This window comes from Rhinolophus ferrumequinum, chromosome 18 (assembly GCF_004115265.2).
Source record: "Rhinolophus ferrumequinum isolate MPI-CBG mRhiFer1 chromosome 18, mRhiFer1_v1.p, whole genome shotgun sequence".
NCBI lineage: Eukaryota > Metazoa > Chordata > Mammalia > Chiroptera > Rhinolophidae > Rhinolophus > Rhinolophus ferrumequinum.
Genome location: NC_046301.1, coordinates 43,796,312 through 43,817,181, shown reverse-complemented (window position 1 = coordinate 43,817,181; position 20,870 = coordinate 43,796,312). Strand labels below are relative to the sequence as shown.

The following is a 20,870-nucleotide window of genomic DNA, read 5'->3' as shown; positions in this document are numbered from 1 at the left end:
CAGTATCTGATTGAAGGTCTCCACTCAGAAGCGTGTGGGGGTGACTGGGCGAGTCAAGCCTGATCACCTGCTCTCTGCATCCTTCTGGCAGAACTTGGATGGGGAGAGAGCTTGGTAAACTGGGAGCAAATGTGTTCAGGGTCACTCAGTGGTAGACCAATTCATCCAACCCCTTATCTTGATGTAGAAATTGAGGCCCAGGGATGAGAGGTGGCTTGTCCAAGTTCACACGAGAGTGTGGGTGTCAACATCTCTCATTTGCTGACCCCATGGATGTTGTCCTGGGGTCACAGAACAAAGAGGAATCCTGCAGAGGGTGTCAGCCTCTGCATCCGAGCAATGCCACCATCCCCCCAGTCATACAAGTTCAACTAGAATAATCTCACACTCCCTTCTCATCCTAAACCTGTCATTCACACCTCCGTCCCAGGGAGGGAAGCGACCCAACAGGACTCGGTCCAGTTAACCATCCTCCAGGGGATATCCTCTCTTCCTGGCCGCTGCATACTGACCTTTCCCCTCCAATCTCTAGAAGCTGTTCCTGCCTGCTCATCCAGAGGACACAGTGGCCGGTTATACCACTCATACCCCAGGACATCCCACTCTCTCCACAGATACCTTCCCATGGAAAGAAAACTAAACCAAGGCAAGCCCCAGGGCCTGTGCTTATTGGTAGGGCTTCCTGGCCCTGCCTCCTGAGGGCTGGTCCAGCCCAGGGCCCCACAAGTCCCCCAAGCTCCGTGCAGGTGCTTCGCAGAGCACCAGGCCTTTGGAGTTGCGACGTTGTGCAGGGGCCGCTTCTGCTTTTGCAGTCACCCCTGGGCTTATCCACACCACAGGTCTCCATGCCTCTGGTGCCTCCGTCCTCTCGCTTTGGTCAGTTCTGCCCATGGCTCCAGGTTAGTCAGCTCTCAGGAGTGCTTTTGTGCATTACTTCTTCCACGGGCAATAGTTAACAGCTGTCCACGGTACGCATCAAGGTCACACCTCTGCCTGGCTTTCAAGAACCTCCACAGCCTTCCACTGTTTTCTCCTTTCATCACTATCACCGCCCCTTCGCCAAGGGTGCTTCTTCTCACTTTTTTTTTTTGCTTTTTACATCTTTGCCTCTGTGGTTTCCCAGCTCAGAGCTCCCTCTCTCCTTCACTCAAGGATTCAAATCTCCTCCTTCTCCAGGGCCCATCTCATCCCCCACCTGCTAGTCATAGCCTCAGGCCTGGCCATATATAGAGATTCATAGATTATCTAGGTCCAACCCCTTATTTTCTAGATGAGGCAACTGAGGCTCAGAGAGGTTAGTTGATATGCCCAAAAGTCAAATCACTAGCTAGAGACTGGAATACAGATTTCCCCACCTCGCGGTAAGATACCTTTGTACCCTTCTTGTCTGAGGGCATTTGTCCTGCAGGGAAGGGGATCCTAGGAAGAGTTGGGACTACTCCTAAAGCCGATGATTTCCAGGTACCCTTACAGCCAGAAACACATAATTAAGTGCTTAATTATAAGCTGCTCTGCATTGTTATTTAAGTGTTTCCAAAGTAGATTGTAAGCCCCTTGAGGGCAGGGAACATTCCCGGTGCCCTCTCATGTCCTCTCCAAAGCCCCGCGTACAGTGCCAGGCTCATGGAAGGCGTCGCACAGTGGGACCAGTACCCTGCACAGGGCTCTATTTGGGAGGATAATTTTCCTGCCTCCATGTCTGGAGGCAAACGAAACGGCACAGAAGAAAAAGGGACTCTTCCCAGATGCAACTCCAGTTCCTAAGTGTTCATACAGATGACAGGTGGGTGGCTCTGGAGGTCCAACAAGAAACCCTGGTTTTGACAAAGATCCAAAGGGACTAATAATGGTTTTCAGGCCCGATAGGGTTCCAGCTTCCTTGCTTGCTGCCAGTATGGTCTGAAGGGCACACAGGCCACTGTGTTTTCTGGAGGGTGGGCAGGGATCAAACCTCAGGCCCCAGCCACGGCAGGGGTGGGGGTCTCATTGGCGCACATGCCTCCCCCTTCCTCTTTGGCCCTCTTCATTGCTCCTCCCGTCATCACCTGATGCTGTCCCCTTCTCCCTCCGTCCTGCTCTCAGAAAGCACTCGACCCGCCAGAGGTTCCCTCAGGGAACAGTCTGAGCCTGTCCTGCCCAGGGCACGGCTCTGGGATCTTCATGTCTAAGGTGGGACTCAGGCACTGCTTTACTTCACGAGACTCCCATGTGCGGGGGAGCATGGTGTGCTCAGGTGCTAGTTTCCAGCCCCAGACATCGCTGCGCTTACACTGGTGGAAGGCGCTTCATGACATCTTCGGTGAGACGGGGATGCAGGGACCTGGAGAAATCGATCCTGACCTGGGCAAGCTGCATGTTTCTTTCTCTTCTGTCTTTGTATCCAAACTTGAAAGTGTGTCTTTGGCAAAGCTCTTGAAACAGATTTACAGATTGGCAAGGTGCTAAGGGTACCTGGGGAAGGTTCACCAGTGGAAAGGTTGCACCAACTCTGCTCCCAGGGCGGCTGGAGCCGTCTCTGATTGGTGGCCTCTGCTCAGCACATCCGAAAGGCTCCATCACTCAACCACGGGCCTTTCTGGGCTCCACGCTCCTCTCCTCTGGAGCCTTGGGCGGCAGGATTGTAACAATGCCTTTGCTGGCTTCCCAGTGGGTGGAGGTTAGTCAGGGTCACTGGGTGAGAGAAAACGGCTGACGACACCCACCCACCCACTCACTCTCCTGCCAGCCTGGGGGATGTACTCTTTGTGCTCTCAAGTTGGCATATGTGTGTTCCACATTATGTGCCGTTCCCTAGAATGGGGGCGGTGGTCGAGTGTACAGGAATTATTTTATTTCCCATTTCCCTGAAGAGAAATGGAAGGGTCAGAGAGGGGCTGTGGCTCACACAGGGTCAGGTGGCATTGCAGTGGTCAGGTGTCCATGGCTCTTCCCGCACCCCCAGCTCTAGCAGGAGGAGGGCTGAGGACAAACAGGCTGAGTTACCCATTAGGAAGCTACGGAGGGCTGGGCCCTCTCCAGAGTGCCAGGGGGGCTGCTCAGAGAAGCTGGTGGAGGGGCTACGGCTGGGGAAGTCTTTGCCCTACCACTGAGATGGCACCGGGCAAACAGACCAATTAACGACCAATGAAGACAGACCGGCAGGGTGGCATTCCAGGGCCCTCTTGCCCAGATCAGACTCAATTACAGGGTACAATTATCTGCAGAAGTGCTGTGAGGTAGCTGCCCGCACATGCCATTTGAGGCTGCGGGGGGACAGGCTTCTCTCCTTGGCTCCAGGTACTCCCTTTGGGACCCTAAGGTGTAGACCCCCCAGCCAGCTAAATCACCATCTTGGTCTTCTGCGGAGAGACCATGTCTGATGCCAACATCTCCTTTAGGACACTCATTCCAGTTTACTCCAGTTCACTCCAGAGTAAACTGGCATGAGTGTCCTGAAGAAACACTACTCTTTGACCTCAGCCTTCAAGGCTCATGGGTAAGAGGTCCCGACTTCCTCGTGAGTGCGTGAAGCATCGGATCCATCCAGAATTCACCCTGGCTTTGAAGTGTGGGAAAGCCTTACCTCGAGTTCTGTTTTCTTCCGGAAGGAGAGAGATGCTCTTCCCTCCCTGAAGATAGACGAAGAACTGGTAGCGATGGAAGCCAGTTTGTGATGGAGGTTTGGGAGGCTGGTAGGCTATGGGAAGAAAAGGGGAGAGAGGGTGAGTTCCACATGCCTCATGACCCAGGAGTTCTTTGCTGCTCTGGGCACAAGGGAAAAAGAATCATTTGTGCCTTTCATGGCCCCTGCTAACCCTCCTGGGGGTCCCAGGTGGGGGCTCATCCATTGCAAACCATTAGGATGTGTCTTTGGCAGGATCTCATCCTCAGTAGCCTCATTTAAGAAGCACATTTTGGGGATAGAGGGGAGGGAGAGATGTGGTCTGGTTGAAGCTCTCGGGTGCTGGCAGGCACCCGGGCCTTTCTGGGCCAGTGGGTGTTGTCGTCCTTTTGCGTTAGTCTATCCTGATGGATTTCCTGCCTCAAGAGAAACCCATCTTCCTCTGAGTGCGTTTGGCAGTGGATTTTTATTTATTTTTTCAGCATTTCCTTATGAACTCAATCCCCAAAGAAGCCAATTTCTTGGCTGAATCCGGAGGATCTGGAAGTGGTTACGGGGGTGGGTGGGACTCGGTTCAAAGGTTTGATCATGGAAGCGGCAGGACCTGGGTGCTTGGGGCAACGGGATCCAACTCAGGCTCTTCCGGAGGAGAAGGCCCATCTCCCTCCCTTGTGCTGTCTGTGCAGGAGGCAGATCTTTACGGGGGGGGGGGGGGGAAGCGGGGTGGGGACATCTCTATTCTTCCCCCAGTCTATGCAGGGCCCTGGGGTTTTGCAGGCCAGTCTGGGCCATTCCAGCTGGGCCTCCCTCCAGGAGTGCTCTGCCTCTCTCACCTCGCCTCCCTCTCTTCATCTCCCTCTCCAGGGAGCCAAGAACCTTCCTGGGGGTGGACGGAATGTTTGCAATGAGGATGCTGGTGGGAGGGAGTATTGGTACTTTATAGCCGCCTTCCTCTTCTGATCACTAGACAAGAGCCACTTGCTGCTTGGAGCTTTGGGCGTGTGCCTCATGGTGCACTTCCGGCCCCGGGGCCTCCAGTGTGCCCACAGCCAGGGGATTCCTGACTATTCTCTCCCTGAGTGTTTGGATTGCATCCAGATATGTGTGTGTGTGTGTCTGTGTGTGTGTGTTCAGAGTGAGAACAGCACAGGGGGTGCCAAGAGCCACGTGAGTTTGTATGACTTGGGGTGTACACGGGGGCAGGCACAGGTGTTGGAAGAGTGGGTATGCATGCGCTCGGAGGCTTTCTTGGAGGGTCTCTGTCAGTATGTGTGTAAATCAGTGTTTTTTTCCACAAACACGGCCAGCACTGAGAAAGACTTCTGAGCAGAGGTGGGTGCCGGAGGGTCTCTGTGTGCGTGGTGTGTAGAGGGCATCTATGGCCGGGCCAGCTTTCAGCAAGGTTGGTGGGTGTGTAGGTAGCGAGTGCACTTGCGGGTGGGTGTATCCTGTGCTGCCAGACACTGGTGACAGTGATTCTGTGTGGATAAGGCTGGAGTTGGAAATCACAGGTTTTGTGCAGCTGGGAATTATCCTCAGGGGAGATGGAGGCTGAATCCCTTTCACTGGCAAGCTTTCCTGAAGAATCCTCCCTCTGAAAGTAGGGACCACAGGCATAAGGAGGAAAAGAGGAGACACACAGGTTGGGCTACTTCTTTGGGCCAGGCCCTGGCGGACTGCTTCCCTTGTGACATCTTAATCGTCTCCACAACTTGGCAATAAGGTGGGGCGATCGCCACTTTTTGGATGAAGAAACTGAGGCTCTGAGAGATTAAGCCAGGCGGACAGTAAATGGTCCAGCTGGGGTTTGAATCCAGGCCTGTCTGGTGCCTAACCTGTGGTGATTCATGGAACCATGAGGTTCGGTTGGCGAGTTTGCTCAGCCCCGTGCCAGAGGCCAGCTCACTCCCTGAACAGCCCCTGTAAGTTGAGTGGAGAGCCTGTTCTTGCTGCTGGGATCGGGAGGGAGGGGGTGCAGGTGGCAAGGATGAGGTGGGAAGAGCGGGGCATCAGAGAAGAGGGAGGTCTATGTAGCCACATGCAACCACATCCTGGCACTGGGAGCGGAAATGGAGAGAGGTGGGCAGAAGGAAGAGAATGACACCACCCATCCCCGCCAGGAGAGTGGACACGGGTGCTCTCCTGCAGACCCCTGCATTCATGCTGGCTCCATCCCTTACGAGCTGTGTGACACAGGGCAGGGGGGTCTGCACCTCCATTTCGTTCTCTTTAAAATAGAAATATTGATGGCAGCGACCTTAAAAGGTAGTCAAGAAGATTAAATGAGAGCATACCGTAAACTCTTGGATCAGTGCTTTGCATACTGTGAAGTATCAACCTGAAATTGTATTGTTATCATTCTGGCTGGGGGGCGCTGCAGGGTCGTACTCACCCGATAACTCCCGGCCCAGTATCTTCCCTTTCTTCAAGTCAATGCCCTGAAACAAGAGACAGGCGAGGTTCACTGCTGGGTCAGCAGCAGAAGGCCACACCATCACCCTGCAGTCCACGTGGGCTCTGCTGAGTTCTAACTCTCTGAGTGAGTGGTATTGGGGAGGAGGAAGATGCATGGCTGCTCCTGGGAGATGCTCCCAGCACGGGCTGTGGCGTTTGGAATGGTGCCTCGGGATCCAGGGAGAGAGGGCACAGACATTGCTGAGAGTGGCCTGGTAGCAAGGGGTAGACTCCTGAACTCTGGAGAGGCCTGAGAGGACACTTCCTGAGAGGCTGCCCCACTTTCGCCATCCACGCCCCCAGACTAGGCACAGGGCCCAACTCTCAGCCTGTGGGGTCCGGTCAGATCTGAGGCAGGGGCTGACAATCCTCAGAGGATTGCTCAGCCAGCCCTTCCTTTCAGGCTGTCGTTGGGGCCTTCAGAACATTAGGCCAATGGCCGTCTGAACAGCCAGAAAGGCCAGGAAAGGGAGGAGGAAGCCTGATTCTGAGGCAGCTTTTTCCCTAGCCTCAGCCCCCGACCCCCTGCCCCACCCACTGGGGAAGATTCGTTGGCTGCTGGGACGGCCTCAGTTTCCCTCCTTCTCTTCCTTCCCCTCCCTTCTCCCTTCCACTCAGTGTCTGGGGGATAATGAGGCGATCATCGTGGGGGCGGGTGCTAATTAATGTTTGCGCAGGACTGGGAGATGCTTAGATGAAAGGGACTGGAGCTGGGCCCCTGAGTCCGTGCCACAGCTTGGGGCCCCAGGCCCTGCTAGTTAGCCCTGCGGCCCCTAGGAGTGGGGTTTTATAGCCTTAATGATGGTGATTAGCGTGGCCTCTTCATTGATTCTGCCAACACCTAACTGTGCCCTGGCCACCTTTCCACCAGGCCCTTTCTGGTACAGCGCTTGCTCCTCCCCGCGCAGAGGTACTCCAGGAGGTGGTGGGGGAATGGGGGTGCTCAGGATGGTGGGGGGTGTGGGTGCTGGGGTGGTGATGAGGGAACGGGGTAGAGTGGTAGGGGTGTTGAGGGGAAGTGTGAGATTTCATCTCAGTTCTCTGGAGAAATCTCAAAGTCAGTTGGGTAACCCAACCCCTCCTACGGTTTACTTTTTAACAAAACTAAAGCCCCACCTCCCATTCTAGAAATCCCTCCCGGCCACCTCCTCCACTGTAAGGCTGCAGCTTGCCCACCAACTGCGCTCACTTTGGGCCTCCTTTGGGTCTGGTTGGGGTAAGGAGCCGAGACTATAGAGGGAGGGACCCTTCCACCTTGGGCCCCTTCCTACTTTGCTTTCTTTACCCCACACAGTGAGATCTCTGTCTTTTGACATCCTTCCACCCTCTCTCACTGGGTCCTGTCTGCTCAGGGGCATTCAGGCAGCCTTCAAATTCAGTCCCTCAGACACAGCAGAACACACTCCGGCTCTGCTTTGGCCCTCTCTCAGCTCAGGGCCCCCACTCCCCCGTCAGCAGCCTTGCCTTATCAAGTGCTGGCATGAGGCGTAGGTGCTTAGGTGTGGCCAGGGGCTGAGATGCTGGGGTGCCAGGATGAAGGGAAGGGGTTGGGAATGGAGGCTCCTCGATCCCCATCTCCCCAAGGAGAGTTGCTGAGAGCCTGGAGGACTAGTGGCCACTCTCCCAAAGTAGCTCTCTGGCCACCCGGACAAGGTTGAGAGAAGGTGGTTTATCCCAGGGAAGCCTGGCCTAGCCCAGCCAGCTCCGAACTCCCAGCCTCCCCCTCATTCCTTTCCCAGTCGGCCCAGCCAGCGGTTTGTTTAAACAAAACAATAGCAACCTAAACTGGCTGTTTCTTTTCAATTCCCCACAGCCTTGGGTCCCACCCAGAGTGATAAACAGGCCTCCCTCCTCTGTGTGGTGTGGGAGGGGGTGAGGGTGGAGGCCGGGCCCCTAAGGTCAGGGAGTTGGTGTGTGCAGAGCAGTGTGGAAAGTCTGACCTGCAGCCTCGATGGGGTGGGAAGGCTCTCTTCCCCTCCCTTTCCCTCTGGGGAGTCTTTTCTCATCAGCTGGGGCCAGCTTGGCAAAGACACAGGCAGACCCTGGGATTCATTGTGCGAAGCCAATGGCCTTTCCTGTGGCCTTCCCTGGGCCCGCTGCCCCTGACTCCGCCCAGGCAGCTGCTGGGGGGCTGTGAGCAGAGGGCATCCCTGGCCTTCAGAGGCTTTTGGGTCTCTCTGGAGTTTGTCATATGGACAGGCGCCGGTCTTTGCTGGAAGAGCAGGGAAGGAAGGCTTCTGAGGAACGACCAGGGGGGAAAGGGGCCCCCACGGGCATGTGGTCAGGGTGGCTGGTATTTACTCTCATTGGGTTGAGCATCGGCTAAGCTCCGTTTGGCCATAAACCTCCCCTCATTGGTCGGTCCTAGGGGGCCTAAAATTTCTACCATAGAATCAATACTTGGGAGGGGCCCTAGGAAACCAAATTCAAAGGGTGAGAAAGTTGAGCCCCCAAAGAGGTCATACTACTCATCCAGAGCCACAGGAGCAAGTGGGAGAACCCCAGAATCTTCTAGGAGAAAGAGGCCTCAGACCCTTTGACCTCTGAGACCCACTATGGCTTTGGACTCTCAGAGCTGTCCTGTGCTTTTTCTATGACATTGTAACAATCCCTTCACTTCTCTAGGAGACTTCTTTCCTTCTTCCTTCCTTCCTTCCTTCCTTCCTTCCTTCCTTCCTTCCTTCCTTCCTTCCTTCCTTCCTTCCTTCCTTCCTTCCTTCCTTTCTTTCTTCCTCTCTCTCTCTCTCTTTCTTTCTTCTTTCTTTCTTTCTTTCTTTCTTTCTTTCTTTCTTTCTTTCTTTCTTTCTTTCTTTCTTTCTTTCTTTCTTTCTTCTTTTTCTTTCTTTCTTTCTTCCTCTCTTCCTCTCTTCCTCTCTCTCTCTCTCTCTCTCTCTCTCTCTTTTTCAAAAACCACTATTAAAATACACAGCTATTACCTGGAGGGCTGGGGCTATGGTGGAAATGGTTAGCACCCATCCCCCTGTATGAAAATATGAGCTCTCCTAAAGCATCTTTGTGGGCTGCAGTATCATATTTAGCCTGAGATCACCTTAGAAAGCTGGACATCTCTGGGGATGGATGAGATTCAGGGATGTTTCTAGAGGGGAGAGGGGGAAATCTATCATTCTAGTACTTCCCATGGAGACTGCACTGAGGGAAGTGCCCTGATGGTAGGTAATGAACACAACATTTGAGGGACAGATCCCACACCTGTCAAGTCTGAGCAGAGAGGAGCTTTGGAAAGGGAGCCTGCAGGATGGGAGGGGCTGTGGGGAGCACCCCCAAACCTTGCTGTCTCACCTGGAGCCCCTGTGCCCAGCCCCCAGGTAGGCGGCTCCTCTTTAAGGGCACAGAAATATCCTCCTTTCCCTTACTATAGGTAAAACAGATTGACATTTTCAAAAGGAACTTGTTTAAATGCTAACGTTAAAAAAAGGAAATAATTATAGAAATTACAAACAGCACAGAAATAGTCGGCTTTCTGATCCTCAAGAACATTGAGAAGACTGACGTGGGTTTTTCAGGCTATCAGGACAGGAGCACCCCAGGTGTCTGGACTTGGGAGGACATCCTCAGCCCTTCTAAGTGTCAGGGATTGGAGGACCTTGGGAAGGTAGCTTTTTCTTCTTATCAGCATCCCTGGAAATGGGAAGCCTGATACCCATCACCCTCCTAGCAGGAGAGGGGAAGAGCGCATGGAAAATTGATCAGTAGGACTCTTAAATGCCCAGGATTAATAAGAATAGTCTCTTCTTTTTTCCTTAGAAGTTGGTCCCCAATGTGTGTGTGTGGGGGGTGTGCATGAGCGCCTGGCACAGCAATTGGCACAAATTATTCCAACTGCAGAGAAGGATCTCAACTCGATGGACACTTTGGAGGAATTTCTGGGTTTATAGAACATGAGAGTTCTTCTCCAGCTCTCTCTCACCCCAGAACCCACTGCTTCTCTGTCAAGCTAGTTAGGAACTGGCATGTGAGATGCTTAGGAAAGGTTGGGGCTCGAATGACAGTCAAGCAACTCCATTCTTGGACCAGGGCGATGCAGACAATCTTACCAGACTTGTTCTGACTGACTTGTCTTAGGCCAAGTAAAGAGCACAGTGCTAGAGGCTGGGCACCTGCCCTGCCATCATTATCTTACATTGGGAATGAGCTTTTAGTGTTTATTCTCCAGGGCACTATCCAACCGATGGAGTCACAGCAGCCCATGCATGGGAAGGGCAGAGATCGGTCTCCCCATTTGACTGAAAGAAACGCAGAGAGGCTTCTCAAGGACAGTGACTGCATCCTGCCTATCTCTGTAGCCCATAAGATACCTTGCACACAGAAGGGGAAGTAGGCACGGTCGGTGCCCGGGCCTATCCTCTGACCCTTGCCACGTCAGTGCTCGCCAGCTCCACTTCCTGTTTCTCTTGGCCTCTCCACCACCTGCGCAGTAGGGCATGTGTGCTAGGTGTTAACAGCCCCTGGCAACAGCTCTGAACCAATGGCTGATTAAGAACTGGTGCATCACTACGCCAGCTCCTTGCCTTTTGAGGGGAATGACTGAGCCGTGTATTTCACACTGGCTCCAGGTACCCAGGGTGGCACTTATTTGCACATGAACCTTGATTGAATGCCTTCCTTATCCTGCTTGCCCGCTCCTTTACTGGTGTTCCCTTGTGTCCCCTTGAAAATAAACTACTAGCGCTGGAACTCAGGTCTCAGGATCTGCTTCTAGGGAAACCCAAGCTAAGACAGTGAGGGTCCAATAGACATTTATGGAATGAATGGAGAGATGAGTGAAGCTTTTGTCTAAAATGTCACGGGTAGCCGGCCTCAGGTCCAGGGGGAGAAGTCCGTCCTCCTGACTCTATTTCCTGATCTCATCCGATAGGACCAAACTACTGCCATCTAGATCTGGATCCTTCCGTCCTCCAGGACCAGGTCCCAGAGTTCCCTGACAGAATTGGTCCCTGATATATTAAGCCCTGGGAGAACTACAAACATGAACCAACTAGATAGAAGTCACCTCTATCCTTTGTTTCTTGTCCCCATGGGAACACCAGAAAGCTACGTTATCTGAGAATACAGCAGGGGTGTCCAAACTTTTTCAACATTTTTCACCAAGGGCCATATGAGGTAAAATACACAAACAGCCGGGCCACTCACTCGAGGTGAAGTACGTATTGCTTCACCTGGTTTATTTAAGTAAACTAACTATATTTTTGGAATTTGCTGTGGGCCAATAAAAAATGGATTGCGGGCCGCAGTTGGCCCGTGGGCCGCAGTTTGGACACCCCTGGAATAGAGGGTCCAGAGACACCCCTCCTCTGCTCTCCCCAAGCCTGGGGACTACTTTACGTAAGGGCTCTTTGAGGCATAGTGGCCAGATTTGTGAGGTCTGGTGGGTAGGGAAGGGGCCTGATTCAGTGCTGGTCCCAGCAGGGAGGCTGGCCCAGTTTCCTCATCCCCCTTCAATTACCCACAGGCAACTGGCCGCCCACCTGAAGGCCCCAGGTACTCAGGCTTGCTGACCCCTGAAGTGGAGGGTCAGCGGCACATTTCCTGGAGTGTGCTAGAGATGATTTAATCCCTTCACCCACCTCTTCCCGTCTGGACAGGAGGATTCAATCATTTCTCCTGCCTGGCTGCAAATCCCAGAGTGAACAGTTTTACTTTTTGATCTCTGAAGTGGGGGGCTTCAGAAGAATCCTGACCTTGAAAGATGAGGTACAGAAAGATGTCGTGGAGATACGGGAGAGAGGAGGGAGAAGTGAGCAAAACAGAGCACTTGGGTGGGAGTGGGGGGAGGAACGGAAAAACAGGGAAAAATAGAAACAGTTCCAGGCTCTGTGACACTGGCACCAAAATGAGAAAGCTCCTTGCTGTTTTGCACAGCTGCCTGCAAGCTGCCAAGTGGCAAAGGAGCCAGGAAAAGGCACAAGATTGGAAAGTGCTACCCAGCAGTCTGTGTGTTCTGCAATTAACAAGGGCTAAGTGAGTGGAAGCCACTGACAGCTCCTGGGCTTGGAGAGCCCCAGGGGCCTAACACCAGCCTGGAGAGGACCCAGCCCCCAGACTGGTGGCTGCTCCATGGGGAAAGGCTGTGATCAATTAATCCTATGGCCTGCTTTTTTGCCCTAGGGCCAGGGAAAGGAGGGCTGGCCACTGTGGTGGGTGGAATGGAGTCGTGGGAAGTGCTGAGAAGGAGGCACAGACCTGAGCCCTCCTGGGAGCTTCTAGACTCCAGGATGTAGGATGGTCAATTATTTTGTGTGCCAGTTTCCCTCAAGAAGTGTCAACATCAAAGACCTGATAAGCCTCTTCCTGGCACCTTCTGTTGGGGGCTGCACGTGAATATTGTCTTTAGAATACACCAACGATGATTGGCAGATTCTGGTATCTTGGCACCGCCTGGCCATAAGACCCATGGGTTTTGATTCCCAGTTTGGCTTCAGCTCTGGAGTCAGTTACTTCCCTGGGTCTCCAGATGTCAAAATGGGGTGGGGTGGGGCGTGGCTGAGGAGGAATGATCTGCTTCCTGGGGTAAGTACAATCCTTACCCAGATGGGAGGAGCTTCAGTCAGAGCTTCACCGCTCTCCATGACACTGGGTTAAGAGGCAAGGTGCCCCAAGGCCAAAGTTGTCTGTGGCTTAAAAAGTACAAGCTGTCCAGGCCCTTTGTTCCAAGCCATGTGGAAGTGCATGCAGTTCCCAAGTAAGTCACACTGTCTTGCACCTGTGTGTATGTGATAGCATCTAGCAGAGACTTGGCCCCGAGGAACAGCGGCTGAAGAGATGGATAGATAAATGAACCAATGAGTGAGAAGCCTTGTGTCGGAGAAAGAAATATGAATGAGACATATTTTATGGTATTGAGGAGCTCGTGGTCCAGTGGGACAGATAAGTCAACAAAGAAATAACTCTACCATAGGCCTAAATAATTGAAGACTATAGGAAATGTAGAGGCGCGTAGAGGAAGAAGTTGTGACTGCTTCGGGAGCCTGATCAGGGAAAGCTGTTGAAAGGAGGCTCTATACTCTCTCTGGGGCTTGAAGGGATGTGTTGGAGCTTTTCAGTTTTCCAGTGGACAAGACAGGGGAGGGGAAGGGCAGCTTATGTTGAGGAAACGGAATAAACAATATATAAATATGTAAACAAGATCTGAAAGGAACAGGTGGGTTTGGAAGAAACTCAAGGTAAGGTTGGAAATGAGGGCTGGGGTTAGGCTTGAATGGTAGGCGATGCTTCTGATGTCTGAGAATCAAGGCTATCAGCAACCTAAACTGCGGGTCTTACAGACCCTGAGTGAGAACTTTTTCTGTTTTCCAAGTTCTCAGCAACTGTGTCCCAGGAGGGGGCTGGTGAAGCTGCCTCTCTGGTCGAGAAAGGTTCTCGGTGGGGCGAGGCTTTGGGAAGTCAGAGCGGGAAGGAGCTGAGCCCCGTCACCATAGCCTTACTCAGAGCAGGTCAATCTGGGATCCCAAATGCCTCCCTTTTACACACTGTAACTTTTTGTTATAGGTCATTAAAGTACTATGTGTTCATTGTAAAAAAAAAAAAAAAAAAAAAAGAAAAAAAAAATTGAAATACAGAAGGAAAAAAAAACTATCAAGAAAAAGAATCCCCTGGGCCAGTCCACATACAGATAACTGTCTTGAGAACACATGACTCCCTTCTTTGCATTTGGGTCCCAAAGTTCCTCATCACACAGGTGCCAGCTTCGAGCCCCTGGAGCCCTCTGGGGCCTGCGCCGGCTGGACTCCCATCTCACCTCCTGCCTGGGGAAACTTGCCCAAGTTACTTTCAGTGTCTGAAGCTCAGAGACTGATTCGGACCTCGGGAGATGGTGGACCCACGCCTCTTTCACCCTTGCCCGTCACAGGTCACCCATTCTCTGATTGTGGCTCCAAAGTAGGTTTAGCAGGAGGGTGGGCAGGAAAAAAGGAATAAAGAACACAGTGTATGGTCTTATTAAATCTGTCCCACTTAGAAATAGACAAGAAATGTTAAGGTAGGTTGAGAGCAAGTATCATGAGTTGATAGCTAAGTATAATTATTATGCTTCAATGTCAGTTTAGACTAAAGACTGCCATTTCTGGATACACAGAACAAAAGCTGAAGCTGGAATCAACTACAGTTTGCTGGAATGCCTCATTTATCTGGAATCCTGCAGAGAATTGGGTATTCTTCATAAGCGCATTTCCCTGATCTCTTGAATCTTGTATTTTTAGCTTCTTCAACTCCTTTTATCTCAACTATTTTGGATAATGATCTTATTAAAACACTAGTTCTTGTCTTCTTAAACACACAACGGAGCAAACCTTATGTAATTTTAAACACAGTGAAGAACCCATTTGGCACCCTGCTATAGCACCAGGCTGAAGGCTGACAAACAAATAAAAAGAACAGGTCATTCAGCTTTCTGCCTGCTCAAACTTCCTTAGGAGCCAATAATTTAAGATTTATGTAGTAGTGGTCAGTATACCAAGAAAGGGGATCCACCTCTTGCGGTTGCCTAAAATGCGGCAGGCATTCCGCCAGCCTCTTCACACAAGTAGTTCACTCTGGTTCCCCGCCTTCCAGAACCTTTGCTACTATGCTGAGTGGCCCTAAAGAGCCCCCCACACGGGGAGGGCAGAGGCCTGCCCTGCTAAAGGAGTTGTGCTTCGTGGTCTGATTTCTGGCAGCTGTGAGAGCTAGGGAAATCCCGTTAAAAACAGCCCCACTTGATTAGGGACTAAGTTGTTGACACAGCCATCCTTAAGGGCCACCTGGGCTCCAGTCCAGTGTCATTACCGATTAGCTATATGACCTTGAGCAAGACAATTTCCCAGTGTCTCAGTTTCCATACCTATCAAGCAGCAATGATAATGATACCTGCCCTGGTTTCCTCACACAGTTGTTGGGAAGATGAAATTAGGAAATGAAATATTCTAAAGTCCCGCAGTGCTGTCCAAGCGTACAGGTCACGATGGCTCCCCTTCCCTGGGCTCAGCGGAGGAAGGGGGTGGGCACGGCAGCCAGGACTCATCCTGTGAGCTCTCTGTTGCTGTGATGGGCCCAAGGAATCTCCTGGCAGGGTCAACCTCATGAGGCTAATGGCTGTGCCGTGGGCTCAGAGGTTACTCAGCTGTGAATGTGGGGCCCGTCCCGCTGGGTCTGCACTCACCCGGCGTGTGTGGAGTGTGGCACATAATGTTTATTAATATGCCTTGATGAGGGGCATTAATATCTCCTAATGACACCATCTGAGCCCGGCCTCCTTCCTCCTCTCGCTCCTTGCTCCTTTCTCCACCTCCCACCCCATGGAGATACTCTCCCAGCTGAGATTGACAGACGCTGGTGGCCCAGAGGAGGGTCAGGAGAGAGAGCTGTCTGAGGAGGGGGGTTTGGGTGGGGTCCAGCCAGAAAGGTCGGACTGAGGGTCCTGGGAGAGGGAGGAGGTAGGAAGCTGCCGGTTTTGCAGTCAGGTGGAAACTTGGCCAGAAACTGCCTGGCGATGGGAGCAAGAGAAGCAAAACAGTGGCAAGACTTTTCCAAAACTTGGGGGAAGGATGGGGAGTGGCAGGGGGTGAGATAGGACCAGCTGGAGCTGGATGGCTGGGCTCCTTGTAGGGAGAGGAAGGGGAGGAGACGGAGGCCTGCAGCTCCCTGGCCTCTGGGTCTGAGAGGCCGGGGCAGCAGGGGTGAGAGCCAGAGAAGGGGAGAGCAGTGAGTCACACTCGTTCCCACTCACACACGCTCATATAGACACACGTTCACACACTCACACAACATTCAATCATGTTCACACTCATGGTCACCTGTACACACTTATAACACTTGTGCTCACACGTGTTCACAAATATACACTGACACACAGCCCCCACACTCACACACTTACACACACATGCTCCTGCACACTCATACATGCTCACATGTCCCCATGTCCACATAGCCGCACACACATGCTCATACACACTTATAACCAGCTTAGTCACATACACACTCACACACATGCACAGCTCCCATACGTACTCACACGCACACATGCTCTCACACACATATACACACATAGACACACACATACTCACACAATATGCACTCACATACACACACCCTCACGCATATACACTTACACACATTCGCAACCCACACACATACCCTCACATACACACACTCACAGACACTCGTCTACACGCACATGCTCCCACACACACTCACATGCAGTCACACACACACATGCACGTAGTCACACACACTCACATACACACACACATCCACTGAAATACACTCCCTTTGCCAGGCACCTTTCACTGTTGGGTATGTCAGGGGCTGAACATGAGGGGAGAACCAGGGTGAGGGGACATTTGGGAAAGAGCCTTTGGCGAGGCTGAAGCTTGGACCGTGGGATTAGGAAGAGCGGGTGTGGGAAGGAATCTCCAGGCCCCTGGCAGGAGCCCAGGACGGAGATGACTGATTAGGGCTGAGGTCTGTGAGTAAGAACTGAGCTGGTCTGTTACCCTCCTGGAGTCTGAGCGCCAATAGCAGGGAGGTAGGAGAAAGGGGGAGCCTCCGTGGGAGCTGGAGTCACCCAGGAGAAGCCAGACCCTGCCCTCCTGTCACCCTGCTTCCTGTGCCGTAGCAGGAAGGGCTACGGGTTGGCCTGCTCCCCTCTCCGTGCAGCAGCAGAACAATTAGGAAATGGGTGCAGCTGGTACCCCAAACAAACAGGGCTTGAGAAACTTCGATCCAAACAACCCAGTGGAGGGGAGGGAGCTACAGGGTGCCTCCTCAGGCCTGGCTCTTATCACCGCCATCTCTCATCTCCAGCATCCAGTCTTTCTGGCTGGGTGGCTGCAACCCCAGGAGGGGAGGACCCATAAGCTGGGAGGAGACAACCTGACCAGACCTTGGCTTCCCAACTCCAGCTGGACAGAGGGGCCCAGCAACCCCTGGCACCTACCTTGCCTAGGGATTGGTACCCCAGGGCTTGTGAAGAGTCAGGGAGCATTGATGTCTGGACTGTGCAGAGGTGGAAGTGACAGCTACATGGGCACACTCCTCCCATATCCCCCCCCCCCCATTATATGGAGTAGGGACAAGCTTCACCGACTGCTTCTCAGAGCACCTGGCTCAGCAGTCTCTCCTGGTTCCTGCCCTACTAGTCCTTCATCTTCTCTCTTTTTGCTTAAGAGGTGCCCCTCAGTCCCCCACCCTGTCCCACCCTGCTCTTTACTGCTAACCAGGAAATAGCCAACCTTCTCTGGGCTACTCTGCCCTCCTGTGAACCATCTATGAGATGGGGTAGTCCTGGAGGACCCAGGTCGCAAAGGCTGGGGGAGGGGTAAGGGTGGAAGGAGGATGGAGCCGGGAGGAGGATGGAGCAGGGAGGGGAGCCCAGCAATTGTGAGCCCCTCCTTGGGGGAAGCTGGGAGTAGTGGTGGGAGCCAAGCTCCTGGGCCCTGTCTCTGCTTTGTTTCCCTCCTTTGCCCTATTTTAGGTTCCTATACTCTGCTCCAGTGGGAAAATAAAGCATAATCCGTACTTTGGGGCCTCCTCTCTCTTTCTCCACCAAAGAGCTCAGGCTTTGTGAAAAGGAAAAAAGAAGGAAAGGAGGATGGGAGGGAGGGATGGAGGGAGGAAAGAAGGAAGGAGAGAGAATTTCTGGAAGAAAGCTTGGGGATCAAGAATTTTGAGCTAGAAAAGATGGTGGTGGCAAGACGTGTAGGCTCCGTGAAGCCCTGTGCTCATTAGAAAATATGACAGTAAGGAGAAACAGTCTAAGTCTCATTCAAATCACATCTTGCTCTTTTCCGAGGGACGGCGAGTGACCTCGGCCCTAGTCTCCTAGCCCCCTTGCTACTCAGAGCAGCAGCAGCAGCTAGTAGGAGCTCTTTAGAAATTCAGAATCGCGAGCTCCACCCCAGACCTCGTGAATCAGAATCTGCCTTTTAATCAGAATCTGAGGTGATTTGTATGCACATTTAAGTCTGAGAAGCACTGCCCCAGAGTCCTGGGCCCTGCTCCCTGGCCCCTGGGGTCTCTGGACTGGACAGGGGGCTCCTTGTCAGACCTGAGGTGGCAGCAGTGGTGGGACCATCTAAGCTGTCCCTGACCATTTCCCCTTTTAAGTCTCTTCCAGGCTCTGGGGTGCCCTGGGTATCACCCTTCCCAAGGCAGGACCTGGCTGACCTTTAGGGCCTCAGGTGGCCCCAGCTCTCAAGTCGGAGTATTTGGACTGGTCGGGCACCTGGGTGACCTGAGGATGTGGGTAGACTAGAGAGGTTGGGTCTCAGCCAGGACTGGGAGACACTAGGCCTGGTGTGCACCTCTTCTTTCCTGCATCCCCTCTTGAAGCTGTGAACAGCACTCTCAGGTCAGTGCCTCTGAGTTTCTGGAGTTGGGGAAGGCAGCCCTTCCTGCTGGGCAGGGGGTGGTGGCTGTGTGGCCACCGCTGGGCGCACTGTTGGTAGGTGCTCCAGGGAGTGTCGGACATCCACTGGTGTTCCCTTCCCCCATCGCGCTCCCCGCTCCCAATCGTATTTGAGGAGGGCAACGGTTATTCCCCAGGTGTTCTGGGACCTCGGGGAAGGAGGAAGCAAGAGAGCGTTGTTCCCCCTTGTAGCCTGCAGGCCGGAGGAGGGTGTGTGAGGTGGCCTAGGTTTGTGGGTCGGGGTCTTCTCTAGGGCTCGGAGGCCTGCAGCCCAGGGACTCCTGCAGTGTTCTCTCCTCGGAGATGCCCCGGTAAAGCTGCCTTCCTGACCAGCTGCCAGTCTGCCCTCAGGGTCCTTGGCCATGCCAGGGCCTGTGTGGTGGGCCTTCGTGCCCCTGCCTGCCTGTGTCAAGCCAGGCTTCTTTGTCTGGGCCAAGAGAAAAGTGGATGTGGCCCACCGGTGGCCTGCTGGGGTCCAGGGCCACATAGACGTCAGCCGGAACGAGGGCGTGCCCTCATTCTGTTGTGTCACCTTTTACAGTGCCTGGCAGGCAAATGCCAATCTGGGGAGCTTGGCAATTACAATGAAAAAACAACCGAGACTGCGCTCAATAAACTCCACCCTGACCTCACAGTTGGTCCCATCCATCTCCGGAATGCTTGGGGACTGACATAACCCCAAGGAGAGGAAGGGAGATCTACAGCCTTCTCTGGCAAGGCCAGCTGAAGTGGGGTCACGACACTGCCCCTTTAGTGAGCGGTCATCTGTTCAGGGCCACTCAGCTGAGCCCCATAGGCCAATGGGAAGGATTGTGTGCCAAGGACCCTGGCTGCCCCTGGAGCCAGCTCCCGCCTTCCTCCTGGCAAGTGAGGGACGGGCTGGAGACTGGCAGGGCTTGGCTTCCAGCCCTATGGGGCTCATCATCTCAGAGTGTGTTGAAACGAGCTTTTGCACAACCGTGAGGAGGGCCCTGTAGTTCCAGGTGACAGCGCCCAGGGCCACAAGGAGATGGGAGGAAAGGGGATGGGGTGACAACAGGGAAGAAGCCCAAAGATGTGAAGTGAAGGGCCCGTGGCTTTGGGCTCCACAGCTGCTGGCTCCCCAGGCTTCCAGGTCTGGGGTTCAGCCTGCCTCCTTCAGTCCCCACCCAGGGGGCTGGCCCTCCCAGGCCTTCCACCCAAGGGGTCTGGGATTCTAGGCTGCAGGTCCCTCCCTAGCCTATGCCCCAGGGAGCCGGCATAAACTTCTCCCCAGAACTTTTTGTTGTGAGCAGTGAATGTCCCTGATGTCCTGGGCTGCAGTGCATAGGAAGGGGCCTTTAATGAATGCAAACGACAGCTGATTAATCTGCCAGCTCGGGAGCCCTGCTCCTCTCTGTGGGGTCTGGCCACGCTCCATTCAGCCTCAATGGCCTGCACCAGCGGGGTGGGCTCTAGCCTATTGCTACTTAGATTCTAGCTCTAATGGGGCAGAGGGCAAGCCCCCGCCCCTCCTCTGCCCCCGGAGCCTTTGGTCCTGCCATGCATGAGGGGCTGGCCGTGGAGGAGGAGACTTGCCCCTCACCCCACCACCCTGTCACTGGGTGTTTCCCTACAGGAAGGGGGCCGATTGCAAGGAGAGATCCAACTAGCTGCTCAATAAGATTTGTGTGAAGGGATTAAATTTAGGAGGTAAGTGGGGGCACTGTCTAGACAATGGCAGATGCTTTGTTTTCTAGTTAACTCACTAACGGTGGCCTTGAGAAAGCAGCCAGACCATCAGATCATTCACACCATGGGAAAAGGCAGAGAGAGAACCGGGACGAGGAGACTGTGCCTCTTTCTATCCTAATTCACCTGCCCTGGCTCCTGGCTACTGTCAACACAACCCACTTTTATTGAGCTCCTGCTAAGTGCCAAGCACTGTACTGTGTCGGGGTGGCTTAAAGTCTGTGGGGACACAAGAGTAAAGAGGTAATTACAGGTGTGATGAGTGTTAAGAAGCAGACGTACAGAAGGCCTAGTGTGGAGGGCAGGGAGGGCTTCCTGGAGGAGGCATGAATAGGCTGTCTACCTGAGAGTGGTGTTTGGTGGAGCAAGGGGATGAAAAGCTCTGTGCTGGGATGAGAAGGCCCCTATTTCCAGACTCCATCTGCCAGGCCTGGGCTTTCAGGGCCTTCTTATCCCCAAGAAGCCCCAGGCCATTATCAAGACTCCTCCTTGAGCGGCCTGACCCTCCCCTTGGCCTGACTGGCTGCTGGGGAAGGGAGGATGGGGCGGGGGGCCGTGGAGGAGCAGGAAAGGGGGTGAGAATCTGGCCTGGAGTGGAGTCTGCTGACCTTTGCCTGGGCAGGGCCCCCTACTGGGAAGAGAAGCAGAACTCCCTTTGGGGGAGAAACCCCTCAGTTTCTACTGCAATAAAGAAGGGGCCCGAGC

The 20,870-nt window shown here is 53.4% G+C and overlaps 1 protein-coding gene across 7 annotated transcripts in view; it reads right to left on the bottom strand.

Annotated features, from left to right (window-relative positions):
• PEBP4 (phosphatidylethanolamine binding protein 4) overlaps nt 1–20,870 on the bottom strand; it is a 210,608-nt gene that overhangs the window by 7,611 nt on the left and 182,127 nt on the right. For all 7 annotated transcript variants that reach the window (XM_033134564.1, XM_033134567.1, XM_033134569.1 and 4 more), the window contains 2 exons: nt 5,994–6,039; nt 3,563–3,676 (listed from right to left, as the gene is read on the bottom strand). In XM_033134564.1, coding sequence (XP_032990455.1) covers nt 3,563–3,676; nt 5,994–6,039 — 160 coding nt within the window. The remainder of the gene's footprint in view (nt 1–3,562; nt 3,677–5,993; nt 6,040–20,870) is intronic.